Below are 27532 nucleotides of genomic sequence, written 5' to 3' on the forward strand. Positions count from 1 at the left end.
TATACGGATGCTTGGGCATAGCAATCATGTCACCTATAAGGTCTGGCTAGAGCAACTTGTAAATGCTGGCTAGTATATTCCCTTAAGCTTTTTGGTCAAATTTCATACGAAACTTTTATTGTTTCTGTATTTGGCTTTGAAATAATGCTGGAATTAATATCCACTTGATTTTTGTAAATTTTGCATTGCCGATCTGAAGCCTTTTGGCTCTTTATTTTAGTAAATACTTTTACTCACAGACTGAGAGTTTGCTTACGAAAAATACACCTCTCCAACGTTTCAAGTTCCTTAGTACTGAAAGAGAGTTTTTGCTCGCTTAAGGTTTCTGCCTGGTGTCTGATGAAAACCAACCAGTTTGAAACAGCTGTCATGGTAGTGAAACCTTATCAAAATAGACCAATAGGAGATGAATATATGGAATTCTTGAGTATAGCGATCATGTCACCTATAAGGTCTGGCTAGGGCAACTCGTACATGCCAGTGAGTGTATTCCCGTAAGCTCTCTGGTCAAATTTCATATGAGACTTTATAGTTTCTGTATTTGGCTTTGAAATAATGCTGGATGTAATATCCACTTGATTTTTATAAAAGAGTAATCACATTTTAAACTTGATAAAAATGAATTTCATATTGAAAAAAGTGTGAGAAAGTTAACTATCTAAGACACTTTTTTCAATTTCATATTGAAAAAAGTGTGAGAAAGTTAAATATCTAAGACAAACAGCTTTCAGTGTAGACTCAAATATACAAATATTATGCAATAAAAAAATTAAAGATTATTAAACAAGATCCAAACCTTGGAGACCAAGTATCTGATGAAACTTTGATTGATTCAGCCAGACAACAGGGCATGTGGTAATGCCTGCAAGTATAGAAAAATCAGAACTTCATGGTAGATGCAAGAAGTTAAAGAGGCACTCCTGAAAACAAAGAATGATACCAATAAGTTTCTAGCAAGTAAATCAACACATGCTTTGAGATAATACAGAGAAAAATGTAAGAAAGCAAAGTAATGTATAAAAGTAGCAATATAAAAGTCATGGGAAGACTTCAGTAAGAATCTTCTCCTTTTTTTCAGCCATTTTCTGTCCACTGCTGGATGAAGGCCTCCCCCAGTTCCTTTCACCTTTCTGTGTTGACCATTTTTTCCCAACAAATTTGACAATTCATGACTCCACCTTCTTTTAGGATGTCCTCGGTCTCGTTTCCCTTCTTTTGGAATCCAATTTGTTAGTATGGTGGTCCATCGCTCATCTTAGTAAGAATATAGAAGATAAATACCAGGAAGGTGGCGGAATCTTCATGAGGCTATTGAAAATGCTTCGAAATGGAGGAAAGAGTAAAGAAATCAGAGATGATGAAGGTGATAAATACTGAATATGCTTTAGATATCTGAAGTAATTACTTTGAAACATTGCTATATGAAACAAAAAATGAAAGAACAATGGTAGGAAATATTCACGGGAATTGCAATCAGAAGCACATATGAATACCTGAAGTAGAAAAAACCATCAAAGACCTGAAATGCGGAAAAGTCAGCTGGAGTGGATTAAGTTATACCAGAATTGTCAGATAAGGAGTTTTAAAGATTTACAGTGGCTGCTCTGCATAATTCAGAGGGCCTGGTCAAAAGGTCAAATTTCAGATGGCTCGAATAGCTCCTATCTATTAAAAACAAAAGTAAATAAAACTGAATATGAGAATTACAGAGGAATTTCTTTAATGAGTGTTTTGGCTAAGATTTGTAAAAGGATAATTGCAAAGAGGTTAATAAAAATTCTAGAAGAGAAACTCAGTGAAGAATAAGCTCGGTTCAGGATAGAGATTTATGGATAATTTCAGTTTTACTTTTTATTATTATTATTATTATTACGGGTATCTCCATGGATAACCAAACTAGCAAAACAATATCTGTCATATCTCTTCTTAAATTCATTTACAGACAAAGAGCTCACAACTAAGTCAGGCAATGAATTCCACTCATTCACCACCCTCCAGGCAAAAAACCTTGTTCTGAAACCTTTGTTAACCACACTCTTCTTTAATTTCCAGAGATGACCTCTTGTTCTTCCATCACTATCACACAGCTGAAACATTTCCCCTGCATCAATCCTATAAAAACCTTTCAGTAATTTGAATGTTTCTATCATATCCCTTCTTCTTCGCCTATCAACCAATCTCTGCAATCCACAAGCTCTCAATCTATCAATGTAGGGAGCATTTTTTATATCACTCACCAACTTGGTCACTCTTCTCTGAACCCTCTCTACAGCCTCCTCATCTCCAAGGAATCCAGGTGACCAGACCTGAGCACAGTAATCCAAATGTGGAAGTATCAATGCTTTATAAAGGGGAATAATAACCTCTTTATCTCTGGATGTCAGTGTGTTCCTCAACAACCAAGTAATCCTATGTACAATTTTGGACACCTTAGCAATGTGTCCTCTGAACTTCATCTCCCTATCTACCAATACCTCTAAGTCCCTAGCCTCATCAATCTCTTGGAGTACCTTTCCATCAATGTAGTACACAGCTGGTAATCTTTTAATCCCAAAATGCATGACTTTACACTTTTCCACATTGAACTGACATCCATTATCTTTTGCCCATTTTACCAGCTTATTTAAATCCTCCTGCAAACTTTCAACATCAGCTTGATTTTTTATTGCACTACACAACTTTGCATCATCAGCAAACAACTGAATATCTCCCTTTAAGCCATTTCCTATATCATTTATATACAAATTAAACAACATTGGCCAAAGCACAGAGCCCTGAGGCACACCACTGGTCACCTGCCTTAACCTGGACTCTGCTCCTCCATACACTACCTTCTGGTATCTCTCCCTGAGCCATTCTCCTATCCATATTATTACTATTATTACGGGCAACTCCAGGGAGTCATTAGACTCATCGAGGGAGGGCCCCAAATCATATTCATCACAACTATTCGACATTCATACAGATCTATCATACCTCGCCTTAAACTCATTCACTGTCACAGCATCCACCACAGACTCAGGGAGCACATTCCACTCATTCACTACTCTAAAAGTAAAGAACCCAAATATCACCAATTTAATATCCATTTCCATCTGCTCCAATTTGCATAACAGTGTTCTATGGGGTATCCTGTCAAAAGCCTTAGCGAAATCCAGAAGTACCACTGTGTAGCCAGTTCCTTTGTCCAACTCAGATGTTATTCTATTATGAATAGTTAATAGATTGCTAAGGCAGGATCTACCTTTAACAAAACCATGTTGGATTCTCTATAGAGTATCATATCCTGATCCACCCATTCTTGAATTTTGTCTTTAACCAACTTTTCCAATACTTTTACCACTACTCCTGAGATGGTGATTGGTCTGTAATTAAATACTACAGTTTTAGAGCCACCCTTATGCAAAGGAACCACTTTACCTAACTTCCACTCCCTAGGGACCATACCAGAGTTCAAACTTAAATTAAATATCCAAGTAAGAGGGATTGACAATTCATTTGCACATTCACACAACACCCGAGCTGATAATACATCTAAGCCTACAGCAGTGTTTGCATTTAAATTTTGCAATATATTTAATACCTCTGATTCTTTAGCTTCAATTCTCACATTAGGTATTAGGTCATAGAGATATCCTCACTTGGGTGATAGACTTTTGAAAAGTGATCACTCAGTAACTCGACTATTACATCTGATTTTGTCACCTCAATACCATCAGCACCCACTAAAGTTATCCTTCCGAAGTCATTCTTCCTCTTACTTGCCACATAGCGGAAGAACTCTTTGGGATTACCCTTGATCTCTTTGGCTAAGGTCTTCTCATAATCTGATTTAGCTTTTCTTACTATGCTGGTAACCTTCCTAGCTTGAGCCTTGTACTGTTCATGGGTGTCCTGATCGCCTTTCTCCTTGTAAATTCTTCATAACATTTTCTTTTTTTGCAGATCAAGCTTGATACTACTGCTCATCCATCTAATGCCTGCCTTGTTTGACCTCCTGACCATGGGGACACAATCTGATATTGCTTTCCTCAGATACCCGCTGATTTTATCCCAAGCACTGCTAACATCTTTCCCTTGCAATATGTTCTGCCATGGGATGGCTGCAAGCTCACTCCGAAACTTGTTATAATTGCCTAACCTGTAGTTCCGTATATACTTCTTAACAGAAAAATCCACAGATTTTGCAACCTCCCAAGTCAATACCACATGTTTGCATTCACCAATTGGAGGTAATGAGGACACTTTACTTATGCATATAACCTCTGAACCAATAACCAGGTCCAACACTTTCACACCACGTGTCCCTTCAGTTATGTGCTGTTTCAAGTAATTATCTCGTAGCAGATGTATGAACTCCATTTCCTTTTTGCTACGTGATATTTCCTCCTTCCAATTGATATCACCATAATTAAAATCCCCCATAATAATCACTAAGCCTTCACCCATTGCACTAATTTGCTGATGCATGAATTCAATATCTCCCCCTGTACTCCCTGGCCTATAGCAGCATCCAACTGTATATTTGGTTGCATTGGTCACTATTTCGCACCAGACCACCTCAAATGAACTCTCATGTCTAACATCTAAATTCACATGTCTAACATCTTGATATACTACTTTCTTTGGCTGCAACACATCAGCTAGCATCAACAGTACACCTCCTCCTGTTCTATCTTCTCTATCCTCCCTGAAAATACTCTACCCATCACATTCAATTCCAGTGACCACCCCTTCTGCTGACAGCCAAGTTTCACTAATGCCTACAACTTTTGGTGAGATTTCTCTGACTAATGCCAAAAATTCTTCTCTCTTATTTCAAATGCTTCTAGCATTGGTATACAGAAATTGCAGATTCCCCTCTAGATTTTGTACCGGCTTTAGAACTGATATATAAGTCGCTAACTTCCATACCGATTTTTATCCCCTCTCTTCTGCAATTTATTCTGTATATAAGGATCAATAAATATACAATCAGTGCTAAAGTTTCTCTCTTACACTCAACCTTTTCAATATTAGTTTCCCTGCCCAATAACTTCAACTTGTTCAGAAAACAATAACTTCCTCAATCGCTTATGTCCTTCCATGTTAAGATGCAGTCCATCTCTAGCATACAACTGCCTTTTTCCTTCAAAAACACTCCAAACATCAACAAATTCCAGACCTTTTTTTGCACATTCTTGCAATCATATCATTCATTATCATTGCTCGTCTACTTAACTCGGAATTGTCAAAACGAGGCAGCACACACACTATCATCCCATTGGCACTTTTCCTCTTCACAATATCTAATAATGTTGAAAGTTTATTTTTCACTTGGTTAGAGTATAATAAAATTAGTTTAATCCTTTATCCAAGTGTGAGCAAACAAAGTTTGCGCCTGAAAGTATCTTCAGGACTGGGGTAAGGTGGTAGAACACCAGGGCAACTCATTGCAAAGCTACCAAAACTCCTATCTGGGTAGTGGCCCTTCCCTTAATGCATAACATTAGATATATCCGCAAGGAGATGTGTTTTGCATTATAGGAGATACTGAGATAGGATTGTTGGTAGCTTGCTCCACCTTTGCAACGAGTTACTTCAGCTAAAGTAATCTTACTTCAGCGTTCTAGTTACTTCAGCTAAAGTAATCTCTATAGTCCTAATTTCTCTGTTTAACACATTAAACTCAGCTTTAACTTCCAGTATCTCCTTACCGAGCACTTCCTTATGAAGATGAAGGTCATTTTTCATTTTCATAAACTCCCGCCGAAGTTCTTCCACTACGGTCCCAATGTCAGCTTCCATTCCTAAACGCTCCAGCCTATCCCGACACTTCTCACATACGTCGACATTTTCGTTCTTCTCATTTAGCCAGACCGACCACAGATCCTTCACATTTTTTGGCGCATACATGTAGCAGTTTCTGCAACACATCCATTGCGAAAAATCTAACGCTGAGCCAGCCTTTCGTGTAGAAGTAGAAGTCCTGCGCGCCGCTGACGTACGTTTCTTGTTGGACGCCATCTTTACACATTGAAATAGTGAAACAAACGGCAGTGAAAACACAATATATACAACACAGTTCCAAACAATAACACCACTGAAGGACACTTGTATCTAACCGATGCACAACTGCAGCACAATTTGTGACAAAAAGCCACACTATATTTAACTTTAAAAACACGTTTTCTAGACTAGCTAAACATGACCTCCACATTTACCCTAGAATAGAACTTTTTAATTAACTAAGAAAGAGCCATACAGCTTCATTTTGGCTATGTAAATTATATAGAAATAGTGTATATTAAGGATCCAACATTATTTCAAAGCTGAATGTATGTACTATGAAAGTTTCATAATTCGACCAGAGAGCTTATGAGAATACAATCCTCAGCATTGGAATTGCCTTGGTTTGGACTACTTAAAAGAACATGACTGTCACCCAAGCATCAGTATATTTGCCTTGTAAAAGGGAATTAGATAAAGGTTTCACTGGCCTGACAGCTTTTGGAACTGGTTGGTTCTCTTCAGAGACCAGGCACAAATTTTAAGAGAGCAAAAACTCTCAATCAATACTAAGCTTTCTGTCTGGTCTCTGAAAAGAACCAACCAGTTCTTAACAGCTGTCAGGCCAGTGAAACCTTTATCTAATGAAGTATAAAACTGATAAAAGGTGAATATGCAGATGCTTGGGGGCATTCGTGTTCTTAAGTACAAACTTTTAAGACAACTCCAATGCTGAGAATTATAGTTTCATAATTTCTCTTTCCAAATTACCAAACTGTAGAATTTTTCATTTTTTTAATTCCTGTAATTGCATGTAGTAATAATACAGCAAAGAATTTATATATTTTGAATAATTTTAAAAAATATATTTTATTTTCTAGGGAACAGAAATATATGATTCCAAACATGGATCATTCATAGATCTTGGAATATTAGATGTTATGCAGATTTTTGGCAGAGCTGGCCGTCCGCAATATGATAAAATTGGGCATGGAACTATTATTACTTCTCATGAAAAGCTTAGTCATTATTTGACACTTTTAACTTGTCAGCATCCTATAGAGAGCAACTTTCCAGCCAGTCTAGTTGACAACTTGAATGCAGAAGTAAGCTAATAATTTATTTATTATCTCAATATTGTTAAATGTATTTGGATTCCCATCCTGTTTTATTATTATACATACTTTATGTTATTTTATGGAATTTTATGTTATGTTAAGGTTTTATGTTATGATGAATTGTCAAATTTTGTTGGGGAAAATTGGTCAACCATTGCCAAAAACAGAGAAAGATGGAAAGAACTGAGGAGGCCTTCGTCCAGGAATTTTATGTCATTTTATGAAATTAAATGGAATAAAAATTTCCATCAAGGTATTAAGCTTTCTCCTACTGTGAACTTAAACACTCTTCTTTTTGCCGACGACCAAATAATAATTACAAATTCTGAAGATAACTTATAGAAAGCTATTTTAGATCTAAATGAGATAGCCAAAGTTTATGGTAATAATATCAACAGAAAAATCAAAAGCTATGGCCTTTAAAGGACAAGATCCAGTAAGAACTAAAATAGTAATAGATAACAAGATCTTAGAACAGGTGAATTCATTTAACTACCTAGGATGTATGATCACATATAAAAATGAAAAAGATATAAATCTAAAAATTGCAAAATATTTAATAATAACAGGTGTAATTAACTCTATATTTAAACCAAACCTAGTTCAAAAACAAACCATACTAAAAGTATATAATACATTAGCCCTACCAATCTTATTTGTATGGAAGTGAAATCTGGACAATAAAACAAAAAGACAAACAAAGATTTCTGCTGTTATTAACAGCAGAAATGAAGTTTATGAGAAAAACTGCAAAGTATACTCTATTTGATCACAAAAGAAATGAAGAAATTATGATAGAATTAAACCAAGAACCATTAATAGAAAAAATTAAAAAATATAAACATAAATGGATGGAACACGTTCAAAGAATGAAAATAGAAAGATTACCAAAACAAGCCTTAAAGTACAAGCCATTAGGAAAAAGAAAACCAGGACGTCCTCTTAAACGATTCAACGATGACTTCTAAGGCTGGAACAGGCCGTGCTAGGCCTAAATCCTTGATATGCATGATGATGATGATGATGATTTATTTTATTAGCAATATTTCACATGTTGTATATGTGCGAAAAAAAGTTACCAAAAGTACTACATGCTATATAAGTGCTGCATATTATCTACTCTATAATATAAAATGATAAGCCTTTTTTGTAACGTTTTTGTGTCACGTTTTTTGTCAAGTTATTTGAAACGTTTTGAAACTCAGGGACTACCCTGAGTGTCGAGTCTTCAAAATTCGAGTCATCAGAATTCAAGGAGAACTGGCCTACCAGTCTGCAACTTGGGGGGGGGGGGGGGGGGGTTGGCTGCCACAGGTGCTAGGGGAGGTGGAACCCCCTTTCGAGTCTTCAAAATTCAAGGAGAACTGGCCTACCAGTCCAGAACTCGGGGGAGGGGGAAGAACCCCCTTTCGAGTTTTCAAAGTTTGAGTCATCATAATTCAAGGAGAACCGGCCTACCAGTCCGGAACTCGGGGGGGGGGGGGGGGTAGTCACCGGGGGGACCCCTTTTGAGTCTTCAAAATTTGAGTCATCAGAATTCAAGAACTGGCCTACCAGTCCATAACTCAGGGGGGATTAGCGCCGCAGGCACCAGGGGGAATCCCCCTTTCGAGTCATCAGAATTCAAGGAGAACCGGCCTACCAGTCCAGAACTTGTGGGGGGGAGCCCCCCTAGTATACCTATAACCTTTAAACCACTTTTTTTTTATTGATGTTGTAAGGAAGCTATTTCTTGTTATATGCATATAAATATCAGTATGTCATAGCTAACTATTTTTTAATATTTATTAACTCCACACATGTTCATAAGAGCTGGCAAAACCTTTTATGTGCAACAGCGTCATATAGGCATATATCACTAAAAAATAATTTTTTTACCATAAAAAAAAAAAAAGACCTATTGATCCTGTTGAACAACTGAATTCCTGAATCCTGTTGAATTCCTAGTTCTCTGCAGAAAATGGTGTGAGGAAGACTTTTCTTAAAAAAAAAAAACCCTCAGGTATGTAGGGTGAAAGGGATGCAAGTGAAGTGGTTTTTGGTAATTTTGAAGCTGAACTTTATATGAATGTTGACACCAGTTGCTTGGTTTTACATAATTTCTCCTTGGAAAAGTGGAGAAATGATGACTAGTTCAGTGGAGCAGTGGTCTTGAATCCATTTATGAAAAAGGGCATAAGGCTGAAACAGAATATTTTAAATTGAATGAAGCGAGTCTGAGAGAGAGAGAGAAGAGCAGTTATGTATTTTTAAAAAAAATTATTCTGAATAACATCGCACATCGCTTTTTCTCTGAGCTCTTTATTATGCTCTTTACTTCCTTGTTGATTGTGTAAGAAATACATAGAATTGCTGTAAATTTTCTGAAAAAATCATATGCTCCTAAAATGTTTAAAGTAAGAAAGAAAAAAGTTAAGCTGTTTATGGGGTGAAATTGTAATGTAAAGCCTAGTCAATTTTTAAGTCATTTTAAGCATTTTTAACTTTTAAGCCTAGTCATTTTATAATGACTATGGGGGAAGGGTTACTATTGATGTAACTCTGGCATTTCCATTCTTTTTCTTGTCTTTCAGTATCTTCCTGAAGTTATTACTCTCGGCCAAACCAGTGTACATAGTGCAAAAAACTATTTGCAACTCTCTAGTGAGCATTACAATAATTCTTTCTTTGTCATAGCCTTTCCTTTACTGTAGATATTATCATGGATAGTTAGATGCACATGTTGAAGGCTTATTTTTTACAAGCTAGCAATCTTTGTACTGTAGATTCTACTGTAAGCACTCCAGAATCAGGGAGTTTCTGGAGAATATATGGACCTCCACCAATATACCACACTGCAATAGCAACAATCCAACTTCACATGAGTAGCAATAAAATATCAATTGAAAAAGGTGTCCAACAAGAAGACTCTATCACCCAAAATCTTTACAGCAGTCCTTCAAGAAATATTTAATAATATAAACTGGACAAACCTTGGTATAAAAATTAATAACAGATACTTAACACACCTAAAGTCCACGCGGTTAGCCTAGTGGCTTTGCTCTTCGCAACCATATGCCTGGGGAAGGAGTGTCCTAGGTTCGATTCCCGTCAACGATGTGAGGAGCTCAAGGATCTTCCTCAGCCATAGCCAAGTTAGCCTGTCTTGGGCATGGACAGCAGGGTTTTTTCCGCCAGTTTATCTGGTGTTTTTCATCCTGCAAGCAGTCAAACCGGTCCGAGGACATACACGGATTACAGTCAGGAATACTGACCCACCCATAGGTCTGATTTGTCAGCCTATGCTGGTTCCGGAGCCTGGATAAAAATTTGGGGGGACTAGATGGTACCGTGAACTCCCATAAAAAGAGGGAACGCTGTATCATCACACGGAATTTATTTAACACACCTAAGATATACAGATGATATCATAATTTTAGCAAACACTCCAGAAGACCTTAATATAATGATAGAAGACCTATATCATGAAAGCAGAAAAGTTGGTCTAAAAATAAACAGAAAAAAACTAAAATCATGTTTAATCATTTTGTAATACCAAAACACATAATAATAGAAAACAAGTTCTTGGAAAGAGAGTCTTCGTATATATATATACTTAGGTCATCTCATTGATCTAATCATCTCATTGATCTAAACTGTGGACTCCAAAAGGAAATAAATAGGAGAGTTCGACTTGCCTGGAGTGCATTTAGAAAACTGAAAAGTATTTTTCAAAACAATGATGTCCCACTCTGTTTAAAAAGGAAGACATTTAAACAGTGTATACTTCCAGTCATCTCATATGGTTGTGAAACTTGGTCGCTAACAAAAGCACTGGCAAATAAATTAACAACAACTTGAAGAAAAATGGAGAGGTTGATGCTAGGCATCACATTAAAAGATGAGAAGCAAAACACCTGGATAAGAAGCCAGACTCACATCACTGACATCATTCTTCACCATAAGCGACTAAAATGGAAATGGGCCAGACATCTATCTAGAAGAGAAGATGAGTGATGGACCACCATACTAACAAACTGGATTCCGAAAGAAGGGAAAACGAGGTCGAGGACATCCTATAAGAAGGTGGCATGATGAATTATCAAATTTTGTTTGGGAAAATTGGTCAACCACAGCCATTTTCTTTCCCATGGAGGAGGCCTTCATCCAGCAGTGGACAGAAAGTGGCTGAATATTTGAGATTTGAAGAGAAGATAAGTGATGGACCACCATACTAACAAACTGGATTCCAGAAGAAGGGAAACAAGGCCGAGGACGTCCTAAAAGAAAGTGAAGTGATGAATTGTCAAATTTTGTTGGGGAAAATGGTCAACCATTGCCAAAAACAGAGATGGTGGAAAAAACTGGAGGAGGCCTTCGTCCAGCAGTGGACAGAAAATGGCTGAATAGAAGAAGAAGAATCTTTGTACTGTAGGTTCTACTGACTACTATATTCATCTTGGAGATTTTTAATTATCCATTTTTCACAAACCACTTGACTAATTTAAATGATCTGCATGTTCTGTTTGACTTGGTAAGTAGAATAATCAGTGCACTCTATTTAAAGGAACTTAAACTATTTTAATTGATGCAAACAGGAACAGACAAACATCCTACTAACAAATGCTACTAAAGGCATCAGTTGACAGGAATGTGGAATTACTCTGTGTGCATGTGTGTGTGTGTGTGTGTGTGTGTGTGTGAGAGAGAGAGAGAGAATTTCATTAAATTTATATTATTACATAGTAATAATAATAATTATATATATATATATATATATATATATATTTTTTTTTTAGATTTCCTTAGGTACAGTAACAAATATTGAAGAGGCAGTAGAATGGTTAAGTTACACTTATTTCTACGTTAGAATGCGTTGTAATCCACTTTGTTATGGAATCAAGTATCAGACTTTGCAGGCAAGTAGAAAATAATTTATCTAATATTAGAAATTATATGGAATGCTTTTTGATCATATTTCTGTTTGTCAGCAATCCTTAGCATTTTTGTCAAGGATTCTAGAGATGTTCATAGATTGAAAAAAATTCTCACAAACTTAATACTTATGAAATTTAGATATCTTTTTAGTGTATCCTTACATTATTGTAATATCCCGTACCCCTCCAAAAATGCATATCAGAAATTTGATAATGACAGAGAAAAAAAAAAGGAATTTGTTCATTTGCTTCTATAAAAGATAGGGTTATTACACTGGAGAAAAAAAATATGGGAAAGACTCATACAGATTGATGATAGGTTGGCACAATATGGTTGGATCTGAATTGCATATGGATATTGATCAACAGCTGTTTGTGTTCGTACATGATTAGAGGAAAGCAGAGAAATGGTACGAGTAAACTTAAGTAATGGTGAAGTGAGAATTTCAAAGGTAAACTGTAGACAGAAATATTCAATAAAAAAATAAGTGAAGGCTTTTAAAACAAGAACCAATCTTTTGAGACCCAGTGGCAAGATTTAAAGAAAACGTTCATTTGTGTAGCCAGGAAAGTATATGGCAGAGTTATCTTCAGGATAGAAAAATCAGAATATCATGTTAGACCATTGTTTCTTAAAGTGTAGTTTGCATACCCCCTGGGGGGTACATGACAATTTTTGGCTATGCATCATTAACGCATGGAATCATTAGTAAGAAAAAAAGAATTATTTTAAACGTATATATTTCTCAATAAATTATATATTATGTATGAATTCTCCTACTCAAATTGCGAGTTACTATCGCCACGATGTTCACATCCTGGCGATAGTAATTTGCTCCCTGCAGTAAACAGCACGCCCTCCCCAACTGCGCCACTATATTGAAGACGCAAGAAAAACAAGTATACAGTAGTTTTATTGTATCACTGAATAAAGTACAGAGATTTTTGCAGTCTGTGTAATATATTTCTCAACAAATAGTGCAATTAGAGACAACTGGGATAAAAACGGCAGTAACTAATGAATCGCATCTCCCCTCCAACAGAAACTGCTGTATAGACTCAAGCAACACCATATGTTGCCAGTGCAACATATGGTTTTGCTTGACTACCCTGTCGTGAACATGTTAAAACTAAGAAATATATGGTGAATGTGTTTCAGATATTATGGAATTCGGTTGAAGAGAATAGCATTTCGCTTGCCTTTGTCGTTGATTCGCATGATCTTTTGTTAATACCGCACCAATCATATGCACTTCTTCATAGCTGCTCTATCTCTACTGGCCTACCATTGCTGTCTGTTTCATGTTCTGCTTTTACTTATCATTAGTCATTTTTGAAGGATTGTTCATTATGTATCTCAAGTCTTGTAAATTACTGGTAATTTTTGCTTCAAATAATGGGAAAGAAGATGGAACTATTTGGGTAGATGACTTTGACGATGCACACAAGGAATCTGTTCTCAATGCCAAAAGTAGCAGTAGCGAATAGGAGCTTTGTGGTAAGTCACACCATTTTCAGTTTTTTCCGAAAATTTTAGTTTCCGAAAATCCCCACATATATCTCTCACCACGATTTTTTAGCTTTAATTTTGGGAAAAAAAGTGCGAGTTATATTCGAGTAAATATGGTAATCGTTTTAGCTTTCAAATTCTTAAGTATGGATCATTGGATTTATAAAACACACAAAAAAGAGCAATATAGTGTTGCGTCGACTTTCTACTGTTATAATTATTCCTTTGTCTTTGTGTCAGATCTCCATTATACTCTCAATCGGGTATCACGTGGTACCTCTGAGGGACAATGGAATTTCCTCGAGATTGAGGCAACACCAAAGTATCAGAGTGTCTGAGATTTACCTCTCGTAAAACGCCAAGAAAATTTATATTTTAGCTGTGCCACTTAGCGCTATTAGATTATTAATATTAACAATCAAGAGGTAATCTCAGGACAGTACTTAAATGATACCTAGCAATTTTTCAGACGTGGCCAAACTTTACTTTTCTCTAGTCTCCCGCATAGGTTCGTAATATTTTATAAGAGGTGCATCGTATTCCAGAAATCACAGAAAGTCTCTGTTAGAAACAAAAGCAAGGTTTATTATATATCAAAAGTAGGTACACTCAATATTATTAGCTTAATTCCCATCTTAAGGGAGTTCCTGACAGCCAGGACAGAGTTAAAATATTACAACACTACAATATACTTATAACAGATTATGCAGTAGCTTTCTAAAGTAAGAATCATATTAATACTCTCAAATGCTTTAGTCATGTATTATTATCACGATCTTTCTAAACTCAGTGGTTCTGTCAGACCACTCAAGATAACATTCATATCTTTTACAATCTCTTTATAATTTATCAATTTTTTACTCTAAACATATTCGTAGCTTCTTACAACATATTAACGAACTTTATCACAGTGATAGGCAGTAAGATTGAATGCAACCCTCTCTAAACAATAGCAACCCAATCTTATTCTATATCATTAATGTTCCCTTTTCTTAACTTATCAACGTGGCACACATCTCTCACTCATATTCAGTGAAACACAAATAAAGTCTACTTATCTTCCCCTTTAGTTCTACATTGCATCAATGGTCTACAGGAATCTGGCCTTCTATGGACTGCCAGGCTTACTTCTTCCATGTAGATACAACCGCTGAGTCCCGCTACTGCCTTAATCGGAATCCTCCGGTATGGAGGCATTGCCACCCTTCACCACCACGAGAGACGAACACCAGGAGATCCAGGAACAAAAAAAGCCTTTTTTCTGGGGTGCATGACCCTTATATTTCCCTCTTTTTTTCTCGGCATTTCACGCATTTTGCGATGTTCAGCTAACACTCACGTGGTCTTACGTCATGGCGTCCGGCCTTCTCCGTTATCGTACGTGCGCTGACGTCACGCTGTTTGCTTGGGGCGAGCCGCACCCTCGCGTCACTACTCCATGACCTTTGGACTTCACCTCCTCCCATCTGTTGAATTTGTGCTAACATTCTAAATCAGTTTGTACATGTTATTTTATAAGACTCTGCTAACGTTTTACACTTTCATTATTAATTTTTACTCAATTATGAATGGTACAAAATACACATTTAATCTTTCATAACAAAACATGCTTTATATATATATACAGGGTGTTCGGGATAAATTTGACATATTTATAATTAATTATATTTTTCCGTAAGTTACATGTATTAACACACACTTCTCTTCATTTAAAAGTTTGGACCCTTCTTCATTCATATACAAGATGTCAGAAAGGATGGATAGCTGGAACCCACCTGAATCATGGAAGAGAATAACTTGTATCATGATGATTCGTGCCCGCCATCAAAATAAGGATATTACGACTGCTGCCCAATGCTCCCTGAATACAGTAAAAACAATCAGGCATGAACTAGAGACTTGCAATGGTGACTACGAGGATGTAGCAAGAAGAAAGATCCCTAGCAGACGATCTGATTGCGTTCGTACAGCAGAATTCCTCGCAAATCTGCAGGAACAGGTGTTGAAGAACCCTGCATTGGAATTCGGGCTTTGTTCGTGGAGTTGCTAACTGTAGTCAAGCCCTGGATAACAAGGGTAGCCAATGGTAGGCCGTATGTATGGCAGCAGGATTCGGCCCCTTGCCACACCTCTGGGAAAAGTCAAAAATGGTTGTCTGAAAATTTCTACGACTTCACCAGTCCAAATGTTTGGCCTCCAAACTCCCCAGACCTTAACCCCATGGATTATTTTGTATGGGGCGCAGTTGAAAAAGACACCAATCGCACTTCCAGTAATACAAAAGCCCAGTTAATGGATAAAATTAAAACAGTTTTTGCGGCCCTTCCCAGGGAGACTGTAGCATCAGCTTGTTCGAGGTTCCGAAGCAGAATTGAAGCTGTGATCGATGCTAATGGTGGTTATTTTGAGTAAATCTTGTTGATAGTATTGTAATTAACTCTGCCTGTAATGTTTTTTTGTCAATTCATTAAATTTAATAGATACAAAGAAGATTTTCTTTTTCCTTACGAAACTGTCAAATTTATCCCGAACACCCTGTATATACCTAGCAATTATTTTATACTCAGAGGCAATCACCTGTATTTATCTCCCTTTTCTGTTAGGAGAAACACATGTTAGATTGTGATAAGATAGGAGTTCCTAAAATTCCACTCTATCACAATCCAACAATAGCAAATACAAGTAGCTGTAAGCAACAAGAAAACGTTGAGATTGTATCTGGATCAAATGAAATTGATAAGGGTGTGTCATCTGACATCTCTAGAGAATCAACTAGAAAGAAGATGAAAAATCTTCATAAGTATGATATGAATTACTCGAAATGTGGATTTTCATGGACAGGAAATGAAGAAGAACCTATTCCAAATTTTGTTCTATTAAAAATAAATCATATTTTTTGTTTACATGAAAGTATATATTTAAATAAAATAGACATTTACAATGAAATATACTTTATTTATTTATTATTATTATTATTATTATTATTATTATTATTTTGATAAGGGGATACTTGGTAATAATGAAAATCTAAGAAGGGGCACGCAGAAATCTAATGTTTGAGAAACACTGTGCTAGACAAAAGAAGTTAAAGAGGCAATCTTGGAAAGGAAGAAATCTTATTGAATGTTTCTGGTAATCAAATCAGAATATGCCTTTATGGGATATAGAATATTGAAGAGGCAGTAAAATGTCTAAGTTACACTTATTTCTATGTTAGAATGCGTTGTAATCCTCTTCATGGAATGTATGAGAGCTTATTTAGAAGGAAAAGTAACTGAATAAAAAGTCACAGAAAGACTTCTGGCCCATTTTTATTATTATTATTATCTGAGACCTCCAGGGAGTCAAGGATTCATCGAGGGAGGCTGTAAATTACCCAACCCAGCTATCATACCTACCCTTGAATTCATTCACACTAGATGCACTCACTGCCTGTAAGGGCAAATTATTCCACGCACTCACTCACTCACTGCTCTCTGGGAGAAAAACCTAGCTTTTACCCCTTTCTTGACTGCAAATAAATTTAACTTCCATGGATGCCCCCGTGTTCTCTCCCCACCTTCCATATAACGAAAAATTTCATCAGTTGAAATGCTATAGCACCCATTCAAAAGTTTATAGACCTCTATCATATCACCCCTCTTTCTCCTGTTAACCAGAGTCTGTAATTCACATACTCGCAATCTGTCCTCATAATCTAAATCCCATAATCCAGATATAATCTTTGTAACTCTTTGCACCCTTTCCACAGCTTCTTTATCCCCTTGGAACCAGGGAGACCAAATCTGAGCACAGTAATCCAAGTGTGGTCTTATCAAAGCCTTATAAAGAGGCAAAATTACTTCCTTATCCTTAAATGTCAAGGTTCGCTTCAACATAGCAATTATCCCCTGAGTTGTATTTGCAACTTTTGCTATGTGACCTTTGAACTTTAAATTCTTATCCACCAATACACCAAGATCCCTTGCCTCTTCAGTTTCTTGTAGCATAACCCCGCTAATATAATATGCCGCTGGAACTCTAATCATGCCAAAGTGCATAACTTTACATTTACTAACATTAAACTGATAGCCGTTTTCATTTTCCCAGATTTCCAGTCTATTCAAATCATTTTGTAATTACTGAATATCAGTAGCATCCCTGATTGCCCTGCCTATCTTCGCATCATCAGAAAACAATTGCAAATCTGATGATAGACTCTGCTTGATGTCATTAATGTATAGATTGAACAATAATGGCCCAAGGACTGAACCCTGAGGTACACCACTGGTTACCTTAAATCTGGCAGATTCACACCCACTGTATACTACTTTTTGATATGTCTGTCAACCATCCCCCGATCCAAGTCAATAGATTATGTTCCAATCCCATATTCTCCAGTTTACACAACAGCCTATCAAATGCCTTAGAAAAATCCAACATTATCATAGTGTATCCATTCCCTTTATCCAACTCGGCCATAACATTGTTATAAAATATGAGCAAATTGCTGAAATGACCTTCCTTTAGTAAACCCATGCTGTTCCCTGCAGAGTATAGAATGCTTGTCTATCCATTTCTCTATGCGAGTTCTTACCAACTTCTCTAAAATCTTCACTACCATACCAGAGATACTAATAGGTCGGTAGTTAGACACATCAGTTTTTGCACCACTCTTGCAATGGAACTATCATACATTCCTTCCATTTCTGTGGTATCATTCCTGAGCTGAGACTCAAGTTATACAAATGTGTGAAAGGCCTAGCCAATTTTCCACAGGCTAATGAAAATGCTTAGAAATTTTAGGAAAGAATACTGTGAAAGGAATTAGAATGCAATAAATATGACACTGAAAATGGATATTTAGATATCTGGAGTAATTACTTGAAAAAAAAATTAACTAATGAGATCAGCTATGTGAGAAAAGTGGTAGATAATATCTATGAACTATACAATCATATGTTAATTTTTTTATTTTATTTTAGAGAGATTCTTTTTTATATGTATATATTTATTTCTCTTATGTTGCACAAGTTCTTTTCCTAGGCATTTGTATTTGTTGTTTCACTAAGCCACATATATGAAAATTAAGTTATCTTTTTATGTTTTATTAACAAAGTATTTATATGTATCTATATAAACACAACATATGAAATAGGTTTGTATTAAAACAGTAGTGATCCTTTTACTCACTCACATACATTCATAACCTTAAAATACTGGGTCCTCTGGCATCAGATACAAGATATCTGGAAAGGCAGAAGTTAACATAACTTAGTCAGAGACACAAATAGACATTCACAGAAAAATTTGGCAAATATTACTCTGAAAAATCAGAAACAAGTTTCTCATCAATCTTTAAGTTCATTAAGGAAAACAGCAACAAATTTTCTTGCTCACAATCACACAAGAATATTACAACTCATATTGTTTGTTTACAATCACCAGAAGTATCAGAAATAAGGGAGATGAAATGGTTTCACTGATTGAGTTTATTCACGCCAAAATCATTGGAATAAGTGAAACATGGTTGAATGAACATGACATCATAACAGTTGTTCAATTTAAAAAAATCCCATTAAAAGTCTTTCCAGTTGTTCAGTTTTTGTATGTTAATGATATTGGGATGGGTTTAACTAGTGATATGCAGCTATTTGCAGATGATGCAAAACTGGGAAGAGCAGTGCAGAGTCAAGCGGATGTTGTGGCATTACAAGAGGGGACTTGATTACATTACATGAATTGCAGGTAAGCAGAACTGTCAGTTCAGTGTTGCAAAGTGTAAGGTTTTGAGATTTGGTAAGCAACAGTGGGATACGAAGTATACACTTGGTGGGGAAAGTTTAAAGGAGGTAGAGGAGATGAGAGATCTAGGAGTGATGGTGGACAAGGACCTGAAATTCAGGGACCACATTGCACAAGTTGTGAAGACGTCACATCATATAATGGCAATGAAGCAGAGTACCCTGACATGGAGAAATAGAGAGGTTATGATGCCACTGTATAAGGCCTTCATCAGGCCTCATATGCATTATTATTCACAGATTTGGTTGCCAGGTTTTCATGGTGACGAGGATATGTTGGAAGGGGTTCAGAGAAGATACAAAGGTGGTCAGTGGTCTTTGGGATGGAATACGAAGACAGATTGAGAGAATGTAAGTTGCAAAGCCTCGTGAATAGGAAAGGGAGGGGTGATTGAGACATATAATCTAGTCAAGGGTTGTTATCAGGTTGACATGGAAGAGATTTTTCAAAAATATTATTGCTGGTTTAGGAAACTGAAATGAAATCAAAGATGTATAAAAAATATTGTTATGTTAATAAAATTATATCATCATCATCATCAAATTCCTGCCATGTACCATCAAGGGATGTACAGGATATGACAGTACTACATGAAAAAATTACATCATTACTAACTTCCTATCTACAATTTTCCTCCAAATCAGTCTGTTACTTGTCAAGACTCCAACATTTTCAGATCTTATATTTCTATCGTCTAAGGCACTTTGTACCGTATCAATCCACCTATGTCTTGGTCTTCCTCTGGGTCGTTTTCCTGCCAACCTGGCAGAGAAAGAATACAGCAGCAGTGCTTGTAATTTCACTCTTGGTAGATGACTAGCAAGGCTGTTAAGCTTAACTGTGCCTCATAGCTATTTCATCAGTGGAAACAGCTTATCATTTAGCAGCACGAAGAATTGGCAAGATGTAGATACCTTTCTATGCCATTGGAATTGAAATACTTATAGACGGTTTTTCATACTGATTGCAGTGACATAATCATAAAGTGGAAAAGAATCTTCATTGCACCACAAACAAATATGTGGTCTGACATTACTGAAAAAACTTCTCTTTGCTTTGCTGCTTGTGATACTCGGCTGTCGTGACGTCATTTCACGCAGTTGCAATTGAGTGAATAGAGCATATGCTTGACTGTGATTAAGAAAAAAGGAACAACTGATGCACACAAAGAGGAGAGAGAGAGAGAGAGAGAGAGAGATGATATATTTTATATGTAGAGAGCTGCTAAAAAAATGGGCACGGATGGAAGGATATAAAAGAGCATTGGAATAATTCAATTTAAGAAATAAGGAAAAATATAAGAAATGAATGGCTGTATTTTGTGGATTTCTTGTGCACAAGTTCTAATTGAGAAGTTTATATATCATCACTGTTGTGATTTTGAGTGAAGATTAGATGTAAAACTATTCTATGTGTGGAACTGAAAGCTGTCAAGTAAAAGCACTTTAATATTCCATATACGTTGTTTCATGCTTCAGTACTGGATAGCTGAGTTTTATGAAGAATACTTGATATTTTTGATACTTGTTTTAAGTTTTAAACCAGCAATAATATTTTCCACAAACAAAATTAATGTTAAGATATTTAAATATTCCCTTTAATGAGGGGACCTAGCTCCCAGTAATGAGACATTAGTAAAGGTCGAAAACAGTCCGGGTGGTGGCATTCCTATAATACATCCTGATATAATACTGAGTAAAATTCAATTCTTTTTGCTATGGCATATCTATCTCTGGTTATGGTCCCATCTTGTAGTTTGACTGCAATCATCTGTTTATTGCTGTTCATCAATTGCTGTTTGGCATTTTTGAGACTATGGTTGTTTTCAATTGTTTGTTGTTTGTACAACAGATTATTGAACAGTGTAATGAATATCAGTTACCATTATGTCTTGTTTTATTGATTATGAGAAAGCCTTTGATTCAATAAAAACTTGTGCAATACTTAAAGCATTACGAAACCAACAAATGGAGGAGCCATATGTCAGAACCATCAAATCAGCATACACTAATGCCGCAGCAGCAATTCATTTCAATGGAAATATCTCTACTGTGGAAATACAGAGATGTATAAGACAGGGTGACACAATATCTCCAAAATTATTCACAGTGTGCCTAGAAGAAATATTCAAACTTCTTGATTGGGAAGGGAAAGGTCTGAAGATAAATGGAAGATATTAAAGCCATTTATGCTTTGGATGAAGAATTTGGAGTTCATGGATACAGACTTGTATCCATGAACTCCAAATTGCTAGCAAAACAGCTGGCCTAAAGATAAACCTAAAGAAGACCCAAGTTATGTTCAATAGTTATGTCCACCCAGAAATAATAAAAATCAATAATGATGAAATTAAACAAGTAGATCATTACATATACTTAGGACAACAGATATCAATGGAACAAAATATCATGGACAAAATTAAATCCACACATGATGCTTGGATGGAAAGCATTTGGAAAATTACATTGAATATTCAAAAGCCAACTGCCATTATGCCTGAAGAGAAAAGTTTTTAACCAATGTATTCTTCCTATATTGACATATGGCTGTGAAACATAGACACTAAATGCAAAGGAAATTCAAAAATTAAGAGCAACACAATTTAGTATGGAAAGAAGTATGCTTAGTATGACCAGACTGGACTACAAAAGGAATACTTGGATAAGAAATCAAACCAAAGTCTCTGATATCATAGGAAGAGTGAAACATCTGAAGTGGCAATGGGCTGGGCATATTGCTTGAAGACAAGATCAATAATGGACAAAAGAAGTACTGGATTGGATTTCATGAGAGGAAAAAACGACCATGACGTCGCCCTAAATCACAGTGGATTGATGATATCGTCAGATTTTCAGGAGTGACATGGGAAAGGAGAGTCATGGACAGACAGTTTTGGAGTAATCTTGGAAAGGCCTTCATCCAGCAGTGGATTTATATATATATATATATATATATATATATATATATATATATATATAAAAACATGAATTTTGAACTGAGAAATAGATTTATGATCAGAACATGAATGGAATGTCAGATGATTATATCAATGTGGTCAGCTCAAGATTCTGCAACAAGAATTAGCATGCTATGAATGGTCCTGCATTGCTTTCTTTATCCAAAAGAATAAGTACTTTGACATAGATTTTAAACCTGTAAATAGTAGACCTGCAGTAGTAAGATTAAAGAGTAAACCACTAAATAAATCTATTATACACGTATATATATATTTTTTTTATTTTTATGTGTGGTTCCCACTCATGAAATGTTATTATAAACCTATAGTACATTTTGTACCGTGGGTTTGCTAAGGAATTTTTTTTGCCATTTTTATCAATTTTATATTTATTTTTGTCTGAACATAGTCTGAAAACCCTGTTCTAGAGACCACACATGGAACTTTTTCAAGCCACTTCAGGCCTCCAAGAAGCAGGGCAGTGATCTCACACCGAGCAATGAAATTCACCTCTCTCCCAAAGACAATCACGACCATCCATGGTAGGATTCGAACCTGCAGCCTACTGGTTGGAGAGTGGGTATGCTAACCACTTGGCCAACCAGGTCAGCAATATATGCACCAGCAACCTCATGATGATCAGGAAGTGGATCACTTTTGTGACTAAATTAATAACCTGATCTGTGAAGCACCTAAGAAAGACTTTCTAATAGTACAAGGGGATTGGAATGCAAAAATCAGAATAGATATAGGAAGGAATTTTCTTTCCTTTGTCAGTCCTTTTTGATTAGGAGAAATAAATGATAAAAACGTGAAACTGATAGAAGTTGCTTTGCAGAATGATCTCAGTATAACTAACATATTTTTCCCACATAAAAGGTCACAAAAAATGGACCTGGATCTCCCCAGATGGAAGAACTCAGAACCTGATTGATTATATACTTATGAAAACTAAATATAAAACCTGTATAAATTCAGCCAGAACTAAATCTTTCCTATTGCTGACATTGGAAGTAACCATAATTTAGTCAGAGCCACAATTATGTTGAAATGTGGATTTAGAACCATGAGAAAAATAAAAAAACAAAAGTTTAACCTTACATAACTCAAATCAAATACCATTAAAGAATTATTTAAAACAAATCTTGTTTCTACTCTTATTGAAATCCCTGCTGACTCTCTTAATCCTGATGCCTCTTACCAACACTTTTCAAGGAGTCATTGAAGCATGACCCAAGAAATATCTCAGCTTTGTGATCAGCAGAGAAGATTATAACAAGTTCAGCATATTGGGAACAATGAACCGCATAATTATCTGAACAGACAGATTAAAAAAGAGGTAAATTTTGCAAAAAAAAATGGTTATCCAAAGAATGCAAAGAATTGAGGATAATATTCCTAAGAATAACCATGCAAGCATACCAAACAATTAAGACATTAACAAAGCCTTTTGTTCACAAGAGCTGGATAATTGAAGATATGGATGGAACAAATATTACTGATCATGAAGAATATTGAAAAGATGTATGATTATTCAAGTAAACTATTCAAGTCTGATGATAACTTGGACTAACAAAATTTAGAGGGAATTGTCCCACTGATAACAGGATAACAGAGAACAGTAATTATCCTATACAAAGAGCCATCTTAAGATCAAAATCAGGAAAAACAGCAGGAATTGTCACTATTCCAACAGAACTACTTAAAGAAGGGGAAGAGACGAGATTGTTAGTGCACTCCACATAATTTGCCAGCAGATGTGGAATACTGGGATCTCACCAAAAGACTGTTATCCACAGTTATCCTTATTCTCATTCCAAAAAAAGGAAATAGCAAAAAGTTAAATCATTTTAGTACATTTAGCATCATCAGTTACCCGTGCAAAATAGTTTTGAACATCTTACTCTCACGTATTAAAGCAAAAATGGAATTTAGTTTTTCAGACTTCCCTCTGGACTTACAAATAGCAGGAGTACAATTGACTGTATATTTTCCCTCCATATCATTGGATAAAAATACATAGAACATAAAGTAATGTGCCATAATTTTATTGATCTACAGAAAGCCTTTGTCTCTATTTGGCATGATGTGCCTTTGAAAAATTATGGAATAAATAACAAAATTGTACAGCTGATTGAATTCCTGTACTAATTTTCTGAAATGATGATTGAAATCAAGGGGAATTACAACACTCCCTTTCCAGCGGAGTGAGACATGGATGCAAATTATCATCAGCGTTAACTGCTTCCTCAAATATGTTTAAATGAAATCCTGGAGAACTGTAATATTGGAGTGATGGTAAGAGGAAGAATAAACTGTTTAAAGTTTGATGATGATACTGATCTTTTAGCAGAAAACAATCAGATCTTCAGGATATCACCACAAAATTTGCTTATACTCTTAAAAAAGACATGGTTTGAACCATAAATGTGCAAAAATCAAAAACAAGAGAAATATCTGTGATTCTGACCAAGAAGGAAGTGCAGTAGCAGAAATTGAAAAAATCCTGCTTGAGGATACGCCCATACAAGAAGGTTATCAGTTTAAATGTGTGTGTGTTATGATCCATCGAGTCGTTTCCGACTCCTGGTAACTTCACGCACATACACTCCCCATTTCGATCTGTCCCTTACAATGTCTTTAAGAACCTCCAAGCACATTCCAGTTGCTTCTTTAACTCCATCTACCCATCTAATTCTTGGTCTTCCTCTTCTCCAGCTTCCATCAACTTTAGCAAGCATCATCATCATCATCTTCTCCAGACTGTCATTTGCTCGCATAATATGTCTGAAGTATGACAATTTTTGCTTGATGATCATAGCTTTAAGGGAACTATCTGGCTTTATTCTGTCTATCACTGATTTATTGGTTTGCTTTGCAGTCCATGGTATTCTTAGTAAGCATCTCCAAATCCATAATTCAAATACATCTATCTTCCTTCTTTCACTCTTTCTCATGGTCCAACTTTCACATCCATACAATATACCACAGGGAATACCATTGCTTTCACGATTCTGATTTTTGTTATGAGGCTAATATCTTTAAAGATCTTGCTTAAATTTGTCATTGCTTTTTTTCTGAGTAATAATCTTCTAACTTCTTCAGTACAATAACCATCTTTATCAATTCGAGATCCTAGGAGCACAAAATTGTTAACTGCTTCCATTTTCTCCTCATCTACTTCAAAATCATTAAGTTCACATGCTGTCATAACTTTTGTCTTTTTGAGTTTAAGACCATATTTAGCACTTTCTTCTTTAACTTTCATAATAAGTTCCTTCAAATCTTCTTTGCATTCTGCTAGCAAGGTGGTATCATCTGCATACCTCAAATTATTAATATTTTTTCCACCAATTTTAATTCCAACTGAAGATTCCTCCAGCCCTGTCATTCTTAAAATGTATTCGCTGTACAAGTTAAACAGGTATGGAGATAAAATACATCCTTGTCGTACCCTTTACTTATTGTGAAATACTCAGTTTCTCCAAGTTCTGTTCAGACAGTAGCTTCTTGCTTGTTCATAATAAAGATTCCTTAGAAGGATAATGAAATGCACTGGGACTCCCATTATTCTTAACACATTCCACAGACATGATCTACAGAGTCAAAAGCCTTGCTATAGTCAAGGAAACAAAGGTTCTTGTGATATTCCTGTGCTCTTTCTATTATCCATCTCACATTGGTGATTTGATCTCTTGTTCCTCTGCCTTTTCGAAATCCTGCCTGTTCATCTGGCATTTCTCTCTTCATGAATGGTTCCAGTCTTTTCTGAATGATCTTAAGTAAGACTTTGCATGAGAAATCGACGCTATAATTCTGTAATTTTCGCACTCTCTTCCATTGCCTTTCTTCAATAAAGGTATATAAACTGATTTTTTCCATTCCCTAGGCCATGTAGTTGTGATCCAAATTAGCTGACATAGAGCTGTTAAAATATTAACTGTTTCTTCTCCCAGGGCTTTGAGCAGCTCAATGGGTATTCCATCTCCTCCTGGTGCTTTCTTGCTGGATATCTGTTGCAGTGCCCACCTCACTTCACTCTCCACTGGTACCTGTGTATAATTCTGCTCTTCAGATTTCTCAGTAATTTTGGAGTCCTTTCTGTAAAGGTCTTCTGTATACTCTTTCCATCTTTCTTTAATGTCTGCAGCTTCTGTAAGATATCCTTTGTATTTGCTTTTCAATATTGTCACCTTGGCACCAAACTTCCCTGTTAGTTCTCTGATCTTTTTGAAAAGATCTCATGTTTTTCCTTTCTTGTTTTGGTCTTCTATTTGTTGGCATTCCTGGTTAAAGTATTTTTCCTTGTCTCTTCTGGCTTGTCATTGAAACTCTGCATTCAAATGCCATACTTCCTGCAAATTTCCTGTGGCCTTCATTTTCCTCCTTTACTGAGCAGTTTTGATAGCATCTTCTGACAGCCATTTGGACTTCGTCTTACAAACTGTTGGAATATTCTTCTTTGCTTCTGTTTTAATTATATCTTTAATCTCTTCCCATAGTTCATCTGGTTCTCTTTCACACCAATTGAGTGTGTTGAATCTGTTCTGTATGCTAATATTGTATTCAGCTGGTATGTTTCCAAGATCATATCTGATAGACATTTGTGATGTTTTCAGTTTCCTTAGTTTCACATGTATCATAGCCACTAATAACTCATGGTCTGTTCCACAGTCTGCACCTAGAAAAGTCTTGACAGACTGAATTGCACTTCTCCATCTTCTTTGTCCAAGTATATAGTCAATTTGATTTCTGTGTTGTCCATCAGGTGATACCCATGTGTACAATCTTTTTTTTTTTGTCTTGTTTAAAGCAGGTGTTAGCAACAAACAAAGAATTCTCTGCACAAAACACAACTAGTCTCTTCCCTGCAGTGTTACGAATACCTAAACCAAAACGACCTGTTATTCCTTGTTCCTCAGTCTCTCCCACTTTGCATTCCAATCTCCAATAAGTAGCCATAAATCTCGCTTTGGTGTTGCATCTATCACTTCTTGTAACTTGTCATAAAATTCTTCAGGGTCTTCTTCTGATGCTTCTGTAGTAGGTGCATAAACCTGAATGATGGTCATATTCATTGGATGTCCACTCACTCCGAGAGAAATGATTCTGTCACTCACTGGATTATAACCCAATACATACCTAGCCATCTTTTTCCTGAGTAAGAAAGATACTCCATTTTTTCGACTTGTCTCATGTCTTGAGTAATACACCATATAGTTCCGTGACTGAAAATGGCCCATTCCTGTCCATCTAAGTT

At 36.0% G+C, this 27532-nt stretch overlaps 1 protein-coding gene across 4 annotated transcripts in view; it reads left to right on the forward strand.

Moving 5' to 3' along the window:
• The window catches only part of obe (activating signal cointegrator 1 complex subunit obelus), a 596544-nt gene that overhangs the window by 247804 nt on the left and 321208 nt on the right, over positions 1-27532 (forward strand). For all 4 annotated transcript variants that reach the window (XM_090409638.1, XM_090409636.1, XM_090409637.1 and 1 more), the window contains 2 exons: positions 6870-7094; positions 11885-12004. In XM_090409638.1, coding sequence (XP_090265764.1) covers positions 6870-7094; positions 11885-12004 — 345 coding nt within the window. The remainder of the gene's footprint in view (positions 1-6869; positions 7095-11884; positions 12005-27532) is intronic.

This window comes from Typopeltis vanoorti, chromosome 19, assembly GCF_054136105.1.
Source record: "Typopeltis vanoorti isolate ZY-2024b chromosome 19, IOZ_Tvanoo_1.0, whole genome shotgun sequence".
Classification (NCBI taxonomy): domain Eukaryota; kingdom Metazoa; phylum Arthropoda; class Arachnida; order Uropygi; family Thelyphonidae; genus Typopeltis; species Typopeltis vanoorti.